The sequence below is a fragment of the Taeniopygia guttata genome, chromosome 1, assembly GCF_048771995.1.
Source record: "Taeniopygia guttata chromosome 1, bTaeGut7.mat, whole genome shotgun sequence".
Lineage (NCBI taxonomy): Eukaryota > Metazoa > Chordata > Aves > Passeriformes > Estrildidae > Taeniopygia > Taeniopygia guttata.
This window is the reverse complement of record NC_133024.1, coordinates 4,039,225-4,057,316: the sequence shown is the minus strand read 5'-3', so window position 1 is coordinate 4,057,316 and position 18,092 is coordinate 4,039,225. Positions and strand designations below refer to the sequence as shown.

Here is an 18,092-nt window from a genome sequence, read left to right as displayed (position 1 = left end):
ACCATCAGGGTGTGCCTTCCACTTTTTAACAGCATTTCAGAACAAAATAATCATTTATCTGAAATCTGTTTATTGCGTTTCATGGTACTCACTATTCTAATAACTAACTTCAGTAAACACCTAAGTTGTATTTTGCCTTGCACAGATGGTTTCAGACATAAAATACAACGATGTTACAGTGAAAGGACAGTAACAGGTATCAAAGACGTGAAAATAAAGTTTTACTGTACAGGCCAATAGCAACAAAAAGTAATCAACGTGTCAGTACAAAATTGTAGGAAATTTGTGAAAAGAATGGGTAAAGTGGTGAAGGAGAGGTTCTGAACAGAATAGCAGCACTCCTTCACACTTTGGACTGTGTGCAAATGCAGCAATAATATAATACCTGTATTTATGAAACAGAGGTAAGGAAACAGCAGATAAAGCTCAGTTCCTACTGTGACAGTCACAGGCCTGCCACCATCTGGGTAAGAACAAGGCTTCTGTTACTCAAGGAAAAGAGTCAGGTGTAGAGTTCATGCACTAATGCTACTCTTCAGCTTATGCTACTGTTGACAGCTTGTCAATTAAATCATCAACAGTATTCACAAGGAGCTTTGTATCCTCCTTGTCACTCATGCGGTGCTGGCCGATTTTGCGGAGGATAACATCCACGTCCTTGCTCAAAACACGGTCAGCAACTTGCATAGAGATCTCCCAGGGGACATCCCCATCCCTCATGCCGTGGATAAGGCGTATGGGACATGTTACAGGAATAGGACTATGCAGCACACAGTGATTTTCTGCTTCTCTGATGAAGTCATAGGTCAAGGAGTAATATCCTTCCTCATTGTGCTTTGTTTTATACTTCCATTCACCCTTTTGTTCTATTTCTTTTTGTGCCTATATAAAAAGAGAGCAAAGAATAGACAAAACATATGTTAGGAGTACTTAAGAGTACCTCAATTTATTTCTGTTCTAAAAGCAGTAAAAGTCCCCCAAGCACAGAATTTCACCTTGTTGATTTTTATTATCAAAAGTCTACTCCCATTTTCCTTACAGCATACGAGAGGACAAATCCACTACCATGTCACAAAAAATGCTCTCCAAACCTCTCCTGCAATTTAATCTAGTTAAAATTCACCAATGAAATTAAATTTCTTAGCCAGAATCTATCAGAAAAGAAAAAGATGTATAGCCATCATGAACAGTAAATCTCCTTGGCTTCAGTCAGTTCACTGACCCTCAGACAAGGGGAAATCCTAGGGAAAAGACACTGCCCAGTGATCAGTCTTTTCAGTCTTTGCCACAGTAGGTGTCTCTAAATACTGTATTTCTAGATTCTTAAGTATTTTCAGATTCTGAGTCCTAAATAGAAATATTGACAGTACCTTAGAAAAAACCCAAACAAACTGGGAAAATATTTTCATTATTCTAAGGCAGACATTTTTTATTGCTATGTAACAACTCATTTGCTTTCCTGAAGACTAGACATTATTACCATCAAGGAAGAATCTCAGAAGGGCAGTTCCCACTACCTAAATCTTTACAAACACACTAATCTGAAAAATTTCCTTTCTATGCACACAACCTGCGTCGTATGCATTTCATCCAGTGACACCTCAATTACTTTAGTGGCTACTTCTCCATCCTTCCAAGCACAAGGATCCAATTCCAATGCAAATATAAGATATTCAACACTGAAATCTAATGGACTGCAGGGATCTGACTTCACATCCTCTAAACCACAGTAATATAGGCACACTCTGGCTAGTGCTCACACTAGTCTCATACTGTAAGCTTACATTAATCAAACACAGAAAACTTACCCTAAAATTTACAGGAAAAGTACAGTGTAAATAACATTATTTCTTAATTTTTTGGTAAGATTTCTAGACTTCACAAAAGCCAACCATCAACATTTACCTCAATAGGAAGCCTCTTAAAAGTTGTTACAACGTGATCTGCTGCTACAGCTACACCAACCAGAGCAGCTACTTTATCTGGACGTGCTATTGCAGCATGAAGCATCAGCCATCCACCCATGCTTGAGCCCACCAGAATCTGGAAAAGAAAATTAAAAAAAAAAAAAAAAAAAAGAAAAGACAGTGTTTTACAGGAAATGGCTAATAGATTTTTTTTCTTCTTGCACAAAATATCAGTGTTCACTTGGTTTAACTATTTAAACCTTGGGCATAATCCTGCTGTCCTTACCCAGGCAGAACTGCTGTCAGCTCCAGTGGAAATTTTGCCTGAGTAAGCACCACAAGATCTGGTATTTATTATTCTGTTTGGCATGGCTGGTTATTGCTGTCTGAGACTGAAACACTGTAAACAAAATGAGAGTTGAAACAATTCAGTATCATATGCATACTTTTATGTTTCCTTCTCAAGATAAATGCACGTGATAAAGACTCAGTGCAGAGAAAGAAGTAAACAAAAGCAATTCATAATATAAAATAGTTTTCAACACAGTATTAGGTATTTCTAGGTTGTAGGAGATTCCAAGTTTCTCACAGAAATTTCTAAAGTAACTGAAGAAATCAACTGCTGCTTCTCTTGCCTGTTTTTAAAGCTCTTTGATCATATGGCATATCTTGCAATCTTCCTGCAAATCCTTTAATTAATGCAGAAGCAGGGGACAGTGACACACTTTTTCATTAACAGGGCCACACTACACAGGAACAATTCCCTGTCCCCTGTCAGGTAGCACCTCCACCACCAGGCTTTCTCAGGCTCTCTGGGACAACAGCCCTGCTCTGAGCAGGAGATTCTAATAAACAACCTCCAGGAGGTCCTGCCAACCCATACTTCCATGATTTTGTGACCTACCTGCCTGCAAAAGAGCTCATATGAATATGACATCTCAAATGATTCAGCTTGGAAGTGAGCAGGTGTCAGCTGTTCAGTAAAAGCTGCTGCTGACCAGAGCTATTATGGCATATTTTTGATCAAGGTTCTACCCTGAGGGAAAAACAGCATTCTATATTTAAAAAATAAAATATAACCTGTGGTCCATCTGTAAGTTCATCCAGTATACTCAGAACATCTTTTCTCCACTTCCCAATTGTACACTCTTCAAATTTACCATCTGAACTTCCACATCCTGTATAGTCAAATCTGAAAAAATAACCATCAACAGGAAAGTTATACTACTGTCTACAGCAACACAGACACTAACTAAATACTACTGTATAATCAAATCAGCAGGGAACAAGACACCACACTGAATATTTTCTTACTTGGTCCTGTTTATCACTAGGACCAGAAATCACATAAAAATGATTTAAATACAACAAACACAACTAAGTTATGCAGCATTCTCTATTGTTTGAGATAACATCATAATTTACAAGAATAGACAAAAAATTTCCCTTACAGACAAAAAAAACCCCTCAGACACTTGAATTTTGTAGGTATTTTTTAAATGTACAAACTCTTTCAAACACTGAACCCAAACACAAAGACTTATGACACATTCAGACAGACAGCATTCAATCTCATCTATCAAAGGACAGCATCACCAAGCAGGGCCATGATCTTCTAAACCCACAGAAGACAAAGGGAAACTTAAACAGACTTGGGATGTAAGGACACTGCTTATAGTGGTAACTTAAAAAACAGAACTCCAGGTCCTTAATTTCTAATTTTTGTGCCTACAGCCTGGTTGCAACATGTAGGAGTGGTATACTACAGAAAATTAGGATAATTTTTTGAATTACTTTCAGAATACATTCTCCTGATTTACCTCAGTCTCTCTACTGACAGAAATCCTATATTTGGAAACAGAAGACTTCTTATCTTGTATACAAGCTACCTTAGCACAGGGAGCATCCCAATCCAAATGCCAAAGTTTACATATTTGTGTTAAAACCCCTTCCCACAACCCATGAGACTAGTTTCATTTTCTCAAGAACAATACTCCTCTTTGTACCTGATGAAGGCATGACCTAATGATTTGCAGAAATCTTCAAGGGCAGTTGCTTTCTGACCATTCATATTTGAATTGAAGCCTGGAAGGAAAATAACCCCTGGATTCCTCCCTTTTATTTTCTGATAAGCGATGTTTGGTCGATCTGGTCGAGTGAGAAAGCTGACTGATGATTTCAGCCTGCAAACTGGTAAGAGGAGCTATTTAGTACAATCATCATGACAACCTTGGCAGAAATGCAAGCTTTTATAAACCCATGGTTTGGCAAATATGGGCACATTACATGAAAATAAGGTATTTTGGCACAAGAGAGAAGAAAAAGCATCTCCTTTATTCTTTAATGACTGACAAGTACTGATGAACCTGAAAGACAAAGTTTATTGTGATTCATTCTCAAATCATTAAATGCCAACCACCTAGAGAGTTCATTCAGCAATTAGTGATGTTGTTGACTGAAAACAAATTCTCAGGCTTCCTAGACTTCATCAGTCCTCATGTTTCATACCATCTTGAGTACATTTACTCACTTCACCAAAAAATCTTCCCATTTAATATCTGCATATTTTAAACTTTTATTTTCAAAAAGCATAATTTTGAGACTGGTGTACTCTGTGCAATGTAAGTTTACAAGTACATGAGGTGACAAATTTTTCATTAGAATTAAAACTGAAGGAAAAACTGCATCTTATCAAAGCCCTGGATTCACACAATATATGGAGATACAGGGGCAAGTTCATAATCAAGAACTGGGAAACAATCTTGTGACCAACCTTTTCATCATGATGAGCATGAAACAACATTAGCATTGTTTAAACCAAATTAAATTAATAACATCAAACATGGACATTAACATAGGAAATGCTAACTAATTAATAATTCTGCTGAATCTCAGCTGCTACAGGATTTAATCTAACTTTAGCAGTCAGTTTTACCTCTCCTGCAGGTGAGGACAAGTAATTTGTAGAGAGCTGTTAAGGAGACTTAATCCACTCTATTATCCAGCTCAGGAAGGTAATTTGTTAAACTGAAAGCTTGGTCAAGTCATATAAGACTTTGACACTCTTAATTCTTGGATTAGAAGATCACTTTATCTTCAACAGGGGGGCAAAGAAACTATGTAACCCAAAATATAGCCTCAGGGCTTCCTAGGGGTGGATAAATAGTGCAAAGCCCAAGCCTGACAAGTATCACACCACTTAACTGTCCTGCAGCCTTGAATTCTGTTTTGTCACTATCAGAGATTACATTGAAAGGGTTTTAGGGGGCTGGTTTGTTGTTAAACTTGGATGTGCATGAGTAAGTGTGGACACATAACAGATACAGAGTGCAGCTAACATTCAGAACTTTCCTACAGTCCAACAGAAATGGCATCATTTGAACTATAGATTAAAACCATTAAATTGCTCCTCAAACAATGAGGCAGCTCTTTATCCTGTTTATAAAGGTGAATGACTTCCACACTAAAGGTATTAAGACACATCCACACTGTGGCTTCTGATTTGTGAGTGTCTCTCACTAAGCCAGTCACTTCTTCAGGGCCAGCAGAGTGCAAGTGTCAGTAGGAGGAGAAGAACCAAGTGCTAAATTTAAAAGAAAAGTAACTGGGAATATTTTTCTCCCCCTTAAGCCCTGATAGCCATCTCTGAAGCCACTCGTCTTCCATGCTGCATCACTCTGGAGGTGTCTTCAAATTACTTTGGCACTGGCAGGGTTCCAACTGCAGCTAGAAGACACAACTGTCTTAGCTATTTCACAAACTATTCTTCCATTTAACAAGTTAATGGAAGCACCAGCAGCAATCCTAACCTGAATAATGCAAACCCCTAAAGCAATCACTGCAGCCAACCCATAAGCAAAACTCAATGTACTTTCAGATTTCTCTTTAGACAGACAAAACCATCAGCAGCTACCCAGTAATTTCCCCTCCTGATTTTAGGAAAGACCTTGGTAAGAGCAGGAAGCATTTCTGAAAGGTGCAAGGCAGGTATTAATGTTCATAAAAGCAAGTTACAGAGAGAAGGTGATACCTACAGGAAGACCACAGGACCCTTGCCTGATCTACGGAATTCTCTTCATATCAGATTGCACTTTTATGAACATCAGAAACTGTGACTGAGACCAGTGTTACATTACACATCAAAGCCAAAGAAGTTCTGGGAAGAACAACTCTGGGAATATTCCCAGAGACTGAGATCTCCCCACTCCCACCAGCAACAGATTAATGCTGCTGTGACAGGGAATGGACTCAACTCTGTCCACACTTGGTTTCATGCAACCACCCACATTCCAGCAGGAACTGCTGCTTGGCCTGGTCCCAGAGCACCTAAAGACACACTCAAATAAACAAGATATTCTGATAATATTACTGTTACAAACACACAGTGTCGGAATCTGTGGGTATTGGTGATTCTGAGATTGTAGAAAGTCTCTGTCTGTCTGCCCCATTGCCAAAGAAGAAGCTATAATTCGTCTGTGCTGTTTTTCAAGGTTGTTTATTCTTGCTTATCTATAACATGTTTTTCTGCCCTGCCGCAGCTCTGGCCTGCAGGGCAGCGTGTGGGGCTCTGCCCTCAGTGGGATGTTACAAACATTATATACCAGAAACTACGTGTGCTAAATTTACAATAATGTGCTAATATCTATCATCTACGTTAAATAGCGTGTCCCCAGCCTAAACCAACAGAAAAATGCCAACACCACAGTGAAACATGGAGGGCATGAAGAAGGAGGAAAAGGACACGACACACCCAATTCCTCCATCTTGTCCCCTCTGAACCCCTAATCTAGAAACTTAAATTTTTACTTTTGCACCCGTGCCACACTTAATTATTACTTATATCAAACACTCAGAGCTGGTAATTCATCCTGTAAGATTGAAAACTCTTTTCCATGGACAGAGATCACAGACAGTGTCTCTGGGGGCTCTGTCCAGGGGGGTTCCTGACCCCTGCCAGGGTCTCAGACCTGCCAGGGCAGCCAGAGGGAAGCCCTAGATTCCCACAACACAAAAAGGAAGAAGAACAAAGCAACAAAATCCCACTGTAATCAAGCTTTCATGCAGCTACAAAGTGTGCACCCATAGTGGCAATTAAGTTTTACTCACTGAGCAACCTTAGATGAGTCACACCTGTCCAACTAAAGGCAATTAATAAACTCAACAGGTCAGACAAGATGAGATTCACCTGTCCAATTAAAGGCAATTAATAAACGGAGCAGCTCAGACAAGCACGGGGTGTGACCCATCAAGAAGGGCAGTGTTTGGGCAGAGGCGGACGCCAGCAAAGCTTTCCAGGTGCCTGGCGGAGCTTTGCTCGGTTTCACACCCGACCGAGCGAAGGGTCGTCAGCTCCTCCAAACCCACCAGGGCCAAGAGCTCAGAGCCAACACCACACAGGCAGGACAGCGGCTGTGCACAGCCACCGAGCCCCTCCGCGGGCCGGGCGGGGAGGAGAAGCCCATGGGATGAGTTTGAGATGTCCATCCCCACACAGAGCCGCGCCCCGGCCCTTCCTCACGGAGGCGGCGCTGAGGGGGAGCTCCCTTAGAGCCGTCACAACCAGCACCGACACACATCCCCTCCCCTCCGCCTGCCAACCCTTCTGCTTGCTCCGAGGTCCCCACGGCTGTGCCTTACCCAGGAGCGGTGACAGCGATCCCCGCAGGGCCGAGGCACGGCCGGGCCGCAGCAGCGCCATGGCCGCCATGGCCGCGCACGCGCCGCCCGCGGGGGGAGCGGCGGGCGCGGTCTGTGCTGAGGGACGGGCCCGCCTGGGGAGGGAGCGGCCGAGTTCTGTCGAATAAACACAAAACACGAATCGTGCGTGGTTCCTCCGAGCCTGCCGTGCCTCGCAGCTGTTATGTGAAGTGAATATATTCGCGCCATTCCTTGTATGAAATGTGTGATATTGGATACTTGTTAGATTACGCTCGTTTGGATTAGAAGCCTCCTCCCCCCCCCAACTCGCAGGCGAGACCTGGTGAACATTGGAATATTGGAAACTGATTTACAAGTAAAAGGATGTGGCTGAGGAGATGGGCCGTGTCTGGAGAGATATTGGGACCCCAGGTGCTGATCATGGCATAAACGACCCGAGATGGATATTATAGAAATATTATAGAAATCCTCGGGCAGATACATGTGAATGCAGCGTTCCTGTACATTTCATCAAGGGATTCAACAACTCCAGACACTGAATTGTTCTTCCTCATCACCAAAAAAGAAAATCTCATTAACTTATGGACTGTGAATGGAAGAAAAGACTGACTGCCAAAATCTTGGCCTCAGGCAGAATTTTCCCTATAAAACCGCTTGTGCCAGGATGGAGGTGTGTGAGCACAGAGGAAAACCTCTGCTGAGGTTGACTCCTTGTACACCCAGGATCGATCCCCAGGCTCAGCACTGTGGTTTTTTTTTTTTTTTCCGTGGCTAGATAGAATTTGACTGCTAATAAAACTATTTTTATTTTTAATTTGGCTGCTCAGCACTGCCCGAAGCAATGCTCAGCACCCACCTCTGCAGTGCTGTGCCCAGGTCTTGGTTCCTCAGTCCAGGAGGGACACGAAGCTCCTGGAGCACTCCAGTGGCAGGCCACGAGGGCGATTGAAGCATCTCTCTTACCAGGAGAGGCCAAGGGAAAGGCCTGGGCCTGTTCAGCCTTTGTGGTATTTTATAATAAAATATGCATTTAAAAATGCGTATTTTATGATTGGCTTTTCGCAAATGTTACAATGAATATTATGTGTGTAATGTTAGAGAGTTATTCTGTATTAATTCTCTTAAGTACTGTGTTAAATACAGGTTTTAGGTTACAACATAATGTTAAAATAGAAACTTTGTGATATAGGATTTGTTACAAGCTCCGTTAGGAAGAGGAGATAATCAAGAAACTCTTCACACAGAGATGTCAGCGAAGGGGGCCCATAAAAAGTTCCTGCCTCCTTATCAGGAAAGACAAACATTCTTCCACATTCTCTCCATCGTTTTTGGAACCACCAAGATTAAGGAGAAGAAGTTGACAAAAACCAGAAAAGTTTGTAATATGCAAAGAATTTATGCATCATGTATGAGATATATGAATATGTAACAAGCTATTGCTTTTAAGGTTATTCCTTTGTTCACAAGGGATGCTTTTCGTGACTTAGTGTCTGAGAGCATCCGGACCTCCGTAATTCTTTGCTTTATATTGTCTTGTAGTTGTCCTAACTCTAAATTTTATTACTCTAATTGTATTACTATTTTTATAATCATTTTATTATTATTCAACATTTAAAAAATTTTATAAACCAAGTGATTACCATTTTTCACAAGCCTCGAGAAGAGACGGCTGAGAAGGGACCTCATTAACGATCATTATGATCAGTGCAGATTGATTATAGAAGGGGGTACCCACCACCATGCTCTACTTACGTTGTCTTGATATACACCACTACAGACCCCACCCCACTTCATGATGATGATGGCAAACCTAATGAAAACAAATCAATCATAAAACCACACTGGTTTTCATTTCCACAGTGAGTTAATACTCCCATTCAGGCCATGTCTAAGTCAAATACTGGGAAAATGTTGAAATCCTTAAACTCAAGCAGTTTTTGGTTTGCAGTTAAACAAAAAAAAAAAATTGTCAATATCCAAAGCTGGTAATAAATTTTTCAAATAGGTTCATAAAAAATGAAAAAGGTATTATATTATGTACATGCAGAAAACAAACTACACTTCTAATCTCACTGCCCTCCGAAAGATTATTTTCCATAGCTCTTTTATGAGAAAATACATGGAATAGTTTAATTAAATGTTACTGAGAAATACAGTGTTGCTTGCATGACTGCATATAACTATTTAAAAGACAAGTACAAATGTCTCAGGATAATGCAGCAAGAAAATATTTGAAACAAGTGTATTTTTAAAAATGTTTATTGTAATGCCTTCATTGCATCATGCAGGATACAAAAATCATTATTAGAAAACCTTTGTAACTATACTTGGGAATAAAATCAAGATACATCAGGAAAAAAATAATAACTGTATAAACAAAAGCAATTTATTTGATAGTGTTTTAAATTATAGATTACAGGCTGTGATCTGCACAGATGATAACAATTACCTTGCAACAACAGTCTCTTCTATGATTCAAGTAGAAACTGATGTTTGTCATGCTAGAGCAACCACATCACTTGTACATACCACAGACCTGTTCATTGCAGTTACAGGGTTTAAAAAGTATAACAAAAATATTCTGCCAGCATACTTCTATTCTGTTTTCAGTTTATTTGTTCAATTAAAAGCCATTAGCTTTTCATCAAAGGAAAAAAAAAGGCTAATGTGCTTTCTTCTAGTACACAAACCACAGAGCATGTTTCAATTATAATCAAATAGAACCTCTTTAAAGTCATAATATGACACTTTCTTGAAGTTCATTTCAATTAAATAATTTATATTTTTGCAATATTATTGAAGAACTTGGACGTGATTTTAAAATGGGTGACTGCTGCACCCTCAGTATTTTTGCTGTTTTAGGAATCTCAATCCCTACTACTTCAAACTTTCAGTTTTTTTAATTCATACACTGCTTAGTGTAAACTCTTAGAACTCACCTCTCTTTTTATTCTATTTGACAGCATTATTCTGTGCAGATATACATTAAAGAACAAAACAATTCTCTGGGAAAGCTTGTCTCCAAAGAATCCAGACACACAGAGATTTTGGTGCTGGCTTCAAGGTAGGCAATATTTGAGAGATTTCAATAGTGTTCACTTGGCACATAGTAAGATTAGAACCACACTGGGACCTTACAATATAAAAGAAAATTGCTGTAGAGTCCAGAATCAGCTTATTCTGTTTAACAGGGAGGATTTAAAAAATCCCTCTTTATGAGGCAGTTAATACATGTGTTTCCATTTCTCATACTTGTGGAAAAATTGCATCTTTATAAAGCTATCCATCTTGGGGTTTTTTTGTGTTTTTTTTTCTTGTTGTGCTCCATTGATGCAAACTTTAAATATACAGTTGTTGCCACAAAGTTTTTGAACATACAGAATATAACAATTTAATTACATTAAAAGTCATTAAGAGTTTTGGCACTGTCCCCTTACAGAAAGTTAGGTAAAAGTAACAATATGAAAATGTAAGGGAAATCATGTAACTCTTTGGCTCTGTTGTAACACTTAAATACTAAGGCAAGAACTGTGTGTACCTTAGGGCTTCTTTTTTGTTTGTATTTCTATAAAATACTTGACTAAAGTTTTAAAAAGTCACCTAATCATCTATAAATGTCAAATTTTGCATATTAAAATATATGCTTATTACACCTTTTTGTTTCACTACTAAAATTTTTGCATACCAATGAGAACACACACACTTGTAAACTGTTCAGGATAATTTTACGAAGACATTCTCTGTATAAGAGAATTTGTAGAAACTTATCATTCAGTCAAGATGCTGTAATTAAAACTGCCTGATTATCCATTTTTGGAGCACTATGATTCTCTCAACAGCTTTAGCTTGTTCATTCCTATAAAGATCAATTACAACAGGTAACAACAACCCCCTTTTCAATGCATTTGTAACCCCTGCTCGACCTGAGGTTTTGGGTGCACATCATAAGGAGGACATTTCAGGGTATTCACTGGCTTTTCAGCTGTCACTAGCTATGGCTAACTTCATTAGTTAGGTTATTGCAGGATGCCCTATTGCTCCCCTTTTATTATAACATGAAGTGGGTGTAGCCTTCTGCTCCTGTGACAATGACATCCATCCATATCCTCATGGCTTCTGGAGAAGGAGCAACCATGTAGTAGATGCGGTCATGGGTCTTAACACTGAAGGTCAGCAATGGGTTGGGACTCTAGAATAAAACACAAGGAAGGTATCAGAAGAGTGCAAAGACATTTATTGGTATCAGAAGTGGATTTACTTACAGGGATATTTATGAATATGTTTAAGAAGACATTTAAGTGTTTGTAGCCACCATAAACACCTTTTACAGCATTTTTCCAGTAGACTATTTGTGGGACTCAGATTCAGTCAAAGAAAGAAACTGAGAGTTTCTAGCCAGGCAGATGCCTGGGAAAGAGTTGGAGAGAATGTAAATAATTCTTTATCTCTCTTGTTTTTCACATTGTTTATAGTTAATTTCTATCACCGTGCATCAAGCACTCTGCACCAATGCTCTGGATTGTTTTCACTTCAGAACCAATGGATTTGGTCCTTGCAAAGCTCTGTATAAAATAGCAGGGTATTTTGAATAAATCAGAGTTTTACTCTCAGCAGCCTTCTGAGTCAGAGTCTTCTCATTCCTGAGTGACACCTTTTATACTATTATACATATATATATATACACACTATATACTAGACTATTATACAGTACTACAGGGCTCCCAGCTGTTTCATGCCCAAATAACTAACTCACCCGCTCTGTCCAGTGGCTTCCACAAATTGCTCCCAGCTCATTTAAATTACAAATGAGAGGCAGGGTGTGCCATGAGCTGCTGGCACAGTTAACTCCCTCCCTGGGACAGAGGTGTGCAGCCAGCTCTTGACTTGTTCAAGCCACTGATTTCAGTGGTCTTGCCACTGGACTAAAGAACTCCTTGCAGCAAAACTACTTTGCAGGTAGACACTTCTCTCTGCTTCCATCACTATAAAAAAAGCCACCAAAACTGTGCTAATTATTGATTGGCTTCCTCTTCCTTTTCCTACACTCCAGGGCTTTTTTTTTTTTTTTTAGCATTTGTTTGGGTTCCCCCCCCCCCCTCAATAATGTTAGTTCTCCCTTTAATTTTCAGCAGCTACCATACTTTGCATATTCTATGTGATACATGGCTAAAACAGCAATAACAAAGTTTACCTTGTATGCATTCTTTAGATGATCATAATAGACTTCTTCAATAGCTTGAAAATATATTACACCTTTTAATTTAGTTTCGTGTTTGTCTAAAACGGAAAAGAGATAATGACTTCAGAACTGAATTGAACAGTAAGAAGCAAAAGCTTAATTTGCATTTCCATATATATTCAGCTGATAAGTAACTGACTTAACAGTTCTGCTTCTGAAATCCCATGGAAATCTTCAACTTTTCTTACTAGTTTGTTGGTTTTATTGAAAGATGCATTTTTTATTTTAATATGTCTTCTTCTTCATCTAGTTTCCAAGGATAAAAGCTTTTGTGATTTCCTTATCTATTTGCAAGTCACTCCCTTCACTGAGTTGTCTAAATGTTATGGAGGGTAACATGTGGGTTAATGCCCACAGAATGCTAATGCCCACAGAAGGACTGATGTCTCTCAGATATATCCACTCTTCCAATTCCATGAAAATCAGCCAGACTTCACACAGTTCACAGGCTAAGACCTCCAGTTTGCCTTAATGAGAAAACTGTAATGATAACCAAATTTTCAATACAATCTGACAGCAAAACCTTTATATTAGAACATAGTCTGTGCATGTACTTTTTAAAAAAATGCTTCTTCACATGTGAACTTAAGAGTCACCACTATAATTTTTCATAAGGAAATGAGCAGGGCAGGGCAGCATCCACCCTCCATTTTCCTGCAGTGGGGAGAGAAATTGTTAAGAAATATCCCAATTGCATGTGGACAGTGGAAAGCCAACTTCCTTTTGCTCCCAGCAGTTTTGTATTAGGGGAATATAATGCTTTCTGCCCCAAAGTCATAGCATCATCTCAACACTGAACAGTCATGCAGAACATCTTTATCAGTCCCATGAGGGATTCTGCTGTCATTTAAACACTTGGGGAACTCAGCTTACATCCTGTGTGTAGCTGCAAGCAATTCTTAAAGCTTCAAATGATGGCAAAATGAAATCCCAGAGAGCACATGATGCAGCTTTGGGGATGTTCCTGCCAGCCCCTAGAGAAGCAGTGCTGAAGCACCGAGATTATGAGATTACAGCACACGTTATACTGAGATAAACACAGCACTATACAAAGGGTGTTGTCTGTGCACTACTAGGAAGCAGGGAATCCACTCTCTTTTCAAGCCCCACCTGAGGCCTTGGTTACCAGACTATTTCAGGTACCCAAGCTCCCATTGAAAGTGTCTTGGTAGAGTTCCCTGAATGCTTCAGCTCAGAAAGTGCAGATGATTCAGTCACCACACTGAGCTGGAAGTCTTCAAGCTAAATTCTTGGTTCAGTACACTGGCAGAACTAAAGCATTATCTCAGGACATTCACTTAAGAGTTCAATTACTCTGAATTCATTTTGGAAATCTACTACGTATTTAAAGATCTAAAGATTTAAAAATCCTCACTCATACAAGCAGCAGCATTTTAGTGCAGCTGAGACTCCTCATAAAACTATGCTTGTTGGCTGGAGTCCTTAGGACATTAGCAAAAGTTTTCTTTGGTAATTGAGATTACATTATGGCAACTATACTGCACTCAAAAGTGAAACCATTAAATGTTAACATAACTGCTAAAAAAAGACAAAAAAAATCAGTACCAGATGGGAACACTACTGTGTTACAGGCCTTCCTAACCAATAAACCAGATGTTTAGAACAAAATAAAAAATGTCTGTCACATTCTTCATTGTATTTCTGCAAACTAGTAAAAAATATTCAGTGTGTATGTAATGAATGAATGTAATGAATTCAGTTTTAAGTTCCTTATGAGTTGCTGGAAAGCAGTTATGTCAGTAGTAAATGAAACTGTGTGGTTTTTGTACTCGGTGTTTTCTTCTGTGTCTCAGCAATGACCATCCTGCCTCTTTCTGGCCTCTCTGAACAATAAATAGTCAGAGCACAATGTTATTTTGTGGCTTCCTCAGAACAGAAACTTCAAAGTCAAACTACGTGTATATTTGCACAGCATTTGGAGAAATAAGTATGTTCTTAAATTCCCCATTTCTGGGTTTACCCTAAGATAGCAAAGTAATGTAATACTTATAATGGATCCAGATACTGTGTAACACAACTTCATGTACAGAAACACTTTTGGAGTATTCTTCAGCTGAAATTCCTTACACTTTCAAAATAAGGCAAACTCAAAAAGTTTAATTTCCTGCATGTTTAATTTCCTGAAAACCTTTCCTTCACATTAAGCACAGGACCGTGGAAGCATTCACTTCAATTTCCATGGTAAGTATAATAAATTATATTCTTGTATGAAGGGTACAAGAAATCATTCAGACATTGAGGGAAGTAAATAATATTTAAAAATAAAATACATGGAACCATTATTCTGTGTACTTGTAACCTGATCATCTTCCCTTTTTTCCCTTTCCCATCTGCATCTCCTCTTTTGTTTTGTTTTGTATGTTCAATTCTGCCTTACCTGGCATGAGGACTGAATGCTACAGTGAAAGGTTGACATGACCTCTAAGGGATGAAATGGAAATCTAAGTTTTATCTGGACTCCCTAATTGTTCATAATTCAGCTGATTTTGATTAAAAAAAGAGAAGAACAGATGTACCCTAGTAGCAATCCTGCAACCTACCTGCATAATAAGTAAAAGTTCTCTTGTTCCTATCAAAAACAAACCACCGTTTTTTCCACGTTTTAATTTTTCCTCCCATTTTAATCAGAAAGCCTCGGCAGGTCTTCTCAGTCAGAGAAATATGGTAACAGGTCTCTATGTTGTGCCCAGCTGTTTCAATGTGACTTCTTAGGTCAAAGTCTTCCTTTCTAACAGGCAAATAGCGAGTCAAGGGACGGGCCTACAGGAAAGAAAAGAAAATCATATTATTTTTAAGAGAAGCCTTATAATCTCCTACTCTTTCTGCTGCAAAGACATAACTGAAAACTGCTCCTAGAGTCTAAGAATAAATGTAAGAAAAATGAAGAGCTTTCACTGCAGCTCTAATTTTCTTGAAAAGAAAAATCCTTTAAGCTAACTTTCTAGTGTTGGATAACTTTGTAAAAGCCAGACAGAGCATAGAAGTTTCTTGAAATCAACAGCTGATAAACTGGTAAAACAGAGGCCACAGCACAGAAAAGTTGTCTTAGAATTAAGATATTAATTAAATGTAAGGGTGTGTTGCTGCCTTAGATGAAGTCCAAGAACTTCATGTAGGATGTTAAGCAAATCCTTTATTTCTCTAAATACTCACTGCACACGTCACTCTTCAATTTTAATTTTCTGCCATAGGTATTTTTATGCAGAGTATAATATATACATAATAAGAACATCCTATCGCAGGAAACAATAATGGGAATAAACTGTAATCTTCAGTTAGTTTCATACAGATTGCAGTGAACAAAACAGAATTATTTTCTGCTGAACAAATTAAGTGTGATAACTAGTTCACATCCCTCTGCAAAAGACAGCAAAGCAGTGCAGGAGATGGTGCCTCCTCCTTGATAGCAGTTCAAAACCCTGCACCAAGCCTGGATAGTATCAGCTGGGAGAACAAGCAGGAGGAGATAATGATTTGGAACCTCTGCCAGCTGAAGGAATATTCTTGTTTTCTCTGCCTGGAAGGTCTGTGCACAATCACCACCCCCTCATTTTAAACAAAGACAGGTCTCCCAGAGAAAGCTCCTGCTGCAGCTGAGGCAGAGAGAGGCTACTTTGGAACAGAAGCTGATTTTAGATGCTTTCAAGGATCTAAAATGCAAGGACCATCACTCCCTCTCTCCCCCTGGACTCCAGAAAAGTCAGTGACCTGGAAAACTAATCTGCCCCTGCTCCATTCCTCAAATTAGCCTTTTAAATTCCAATGTGAGTCTCAAATCAAAGGGACTTTCCCTCATTGCATTTTTAAGAGCTTGGTGCAACAGGAGCTGTGTTGCTCACAAGAACTCAGCACCCTTCTAAAATTATGCAGTCCTGTATGATATGAGCTGGCACCAGCTCTGGCAAATGCAAAGGTGGAGTTCCTTCCTCTCGTTTACATTTCTAAGTGTCAGAAGGTGCTGGGGAAAAAAAATTGGTCTCACCGTACAAAGGAAAGAAAAAAAAAATCAGTCATTTTTGACAGATAAATTTTTGTCTTCCTGCCAATTCAGTCTTCTTCTCTCTGCCAAGTCTGACAATTAGCAACAACTGACAGAACATTCTATTACAACACATGCATGCTCTAATTTGGGATAAAGATATCAGCATTGCATTGTTTATGCCATACTTGAGTTGTCAACAAATTTATTATAAAAAAAGGAGGCAAACAAGTAAAATTTAACGTTCCTGATTACTTTTTATATAAAAACAAATGAATGAATATCTTTAACTAGAAACAGCTGATGAAACATCAGCAAAGGTAGCACAGATAAAACCAGAAAGATATTTCAGTATGATATGGAATCTTCTGCACTCAAATATGTCTATTAACATGAAGACATTGTCTTGCTCTGGTATACTAGCAATGACTGCCTAGTCTATTTGCTGTACTTTATATTGGTACAATAATATTTGTTTTAGAGGAATAAACAAATAGATAAGACCCTAAGCCTAAAGAAAACTCAAGGTAACTCTAAGCCCAAAGAAGAAGCAAAAATATGTAGAAGGTAACACTTCCTAAATTAAGTAATGTTTCTCATGTTGTACAGTCCCATTAACTTTAGAAAAAATAATATTTACTTTGTACTGTAGATGTGGAGCTGAAAAAACTTCCTTATTTGTCTTTTTATTTTCTGTCAAAAGTTTGGAAGTAATAATTCACATTTCAAGGTATTTTATGTATTAAAAGAAAATGCAAAACAAAGCAAAACCCCCACCAACTCCACACCAATGGTTTATAAAATTAACACACTCACAAATTTGTTGTTCTGTCCAAAAAATTCTGCTCTGCCTATATTCTGTAACAAACTTTATAGGATTAATATTGATACTTTACATAAAAAATGCTAAATAGATACCTATGCTGTTATCCAACTTTAAATGAATACTTGGCTCCAAGAGCCCAAACATACTTTTAGCAAAACAATTGCACCTCAGAAATACTAAATCCATCTGTTCAGCTGAAAGCAGCTTGTTTACCATTGGCAGATATACACTTAGTCCTTTTCTGTATATGAAGGGGAAGTCTTGCACTTCAAAACCATTTCATATCCCTGTATCTGACCTGTGCTCTTTGTTTCTCACGTATTTTGACTTCTTTTTCAATTAATTTTTGCCTCTGGCTCGTTTCTTCCTCCAATCTTTTCTCCAGTTGTTCCCTGCGGCGTTTTTCTTCTTCCAGAGCTCGTTTCTTAGCTTCCATCTCCCGTTCCTAAATACCACAGCACA

General features: G+C 38.8%; 2 protein-coding genes across 12 annotated transcripts in view; both read right to left on the bottom strand.

The window, feature by feature from the left end:
* Positions 1–53: 53 nt before the first annotated feature.
* Positions 54–7,678, bottom strand: ABHD10 (abhydrolase domain containing 10, depalmitoylase). The gene is made up of 5 exons (XM_002188262.7): positions 7,545–7,678; positions 3,914–4,097; positions 2,988–3,099; positions 1,906–2,043; positions 54–882 (listed from the first exon to the last, which is right to left on the bottom strand). The coding sequence occupies exons 1-5, from the start codon at positions 7,612–7,614 to the stop codon at positions 541–543; spliced, it is 846 nt and encodes a 281-aa protein (XP_002188298.1). The 5' UTR covers positions 7,615–7,678; the 3' UTR covers positions 54–540.
* Positions 7,679–9,808: 2,130 nt separating this feature from the next.
* Positions 9,809–18,092, bottom strand: part of PHLDB2 (pleckstrin homology like domain family B member 2) — a 79,380-nt gene continuing 71,096 nt past the window's right edge. For 6 of the 11 annotated variants that reach the window (XM_072916883.1, XM_072916846.1, XM_072916874.1 and 3 more), the window contains 4 exons: positions 17,929–18,075; positions 15,366–15,585; positions 12,757–12,842; positions 10,818–11,754 (listed from right to left, as the gene is read on the bottom strand). In XM_072916883.1, the coding sequence (XP_072772984.1) occupies positions 11,614–11,754; positions 12,757–12,842; positions 15,366–15,585; positions 17,929–18,075 (594 nt within the window). In that variant the 3' untranslated portion in view covers positions 10,818–11,613. Of the gene's footprint in view, positions 11,755–12,756; positions 12,843–15,365; positions 15,586–17,928; positions 18,076–18,092 lie in introns of all 11 variants that reach the window. The other 5 variants (XM_030287682.4, XM_030287754.4, XM_030287806.4 and 2 more) reach the window with 1 other exon arrangement.

Coding starts and splice junctions, on each gene's coding strand:
- ABHD10 (XM_002188262.7), bottom strand. CDS start 7,614: ATGGCGGCCATGGCGCTGCTGCGGCCCGGCCGTGCCTCGGCCCTGCGG. Junction 4,098..7,544: donor ATCGCTGTCACCGCTCCTGG/GTAAGGCACAGC, acceptor TCCTCTTACCAG/TTTGCAGGCTGAAATCATCA. Junction 3,100..3,913: donor TTAGGTCATGCCTTCATCAG/GTACAAAGAGGA, acceptor TTATTTTTTCAG/ATTTGACTATACAGGATGTG.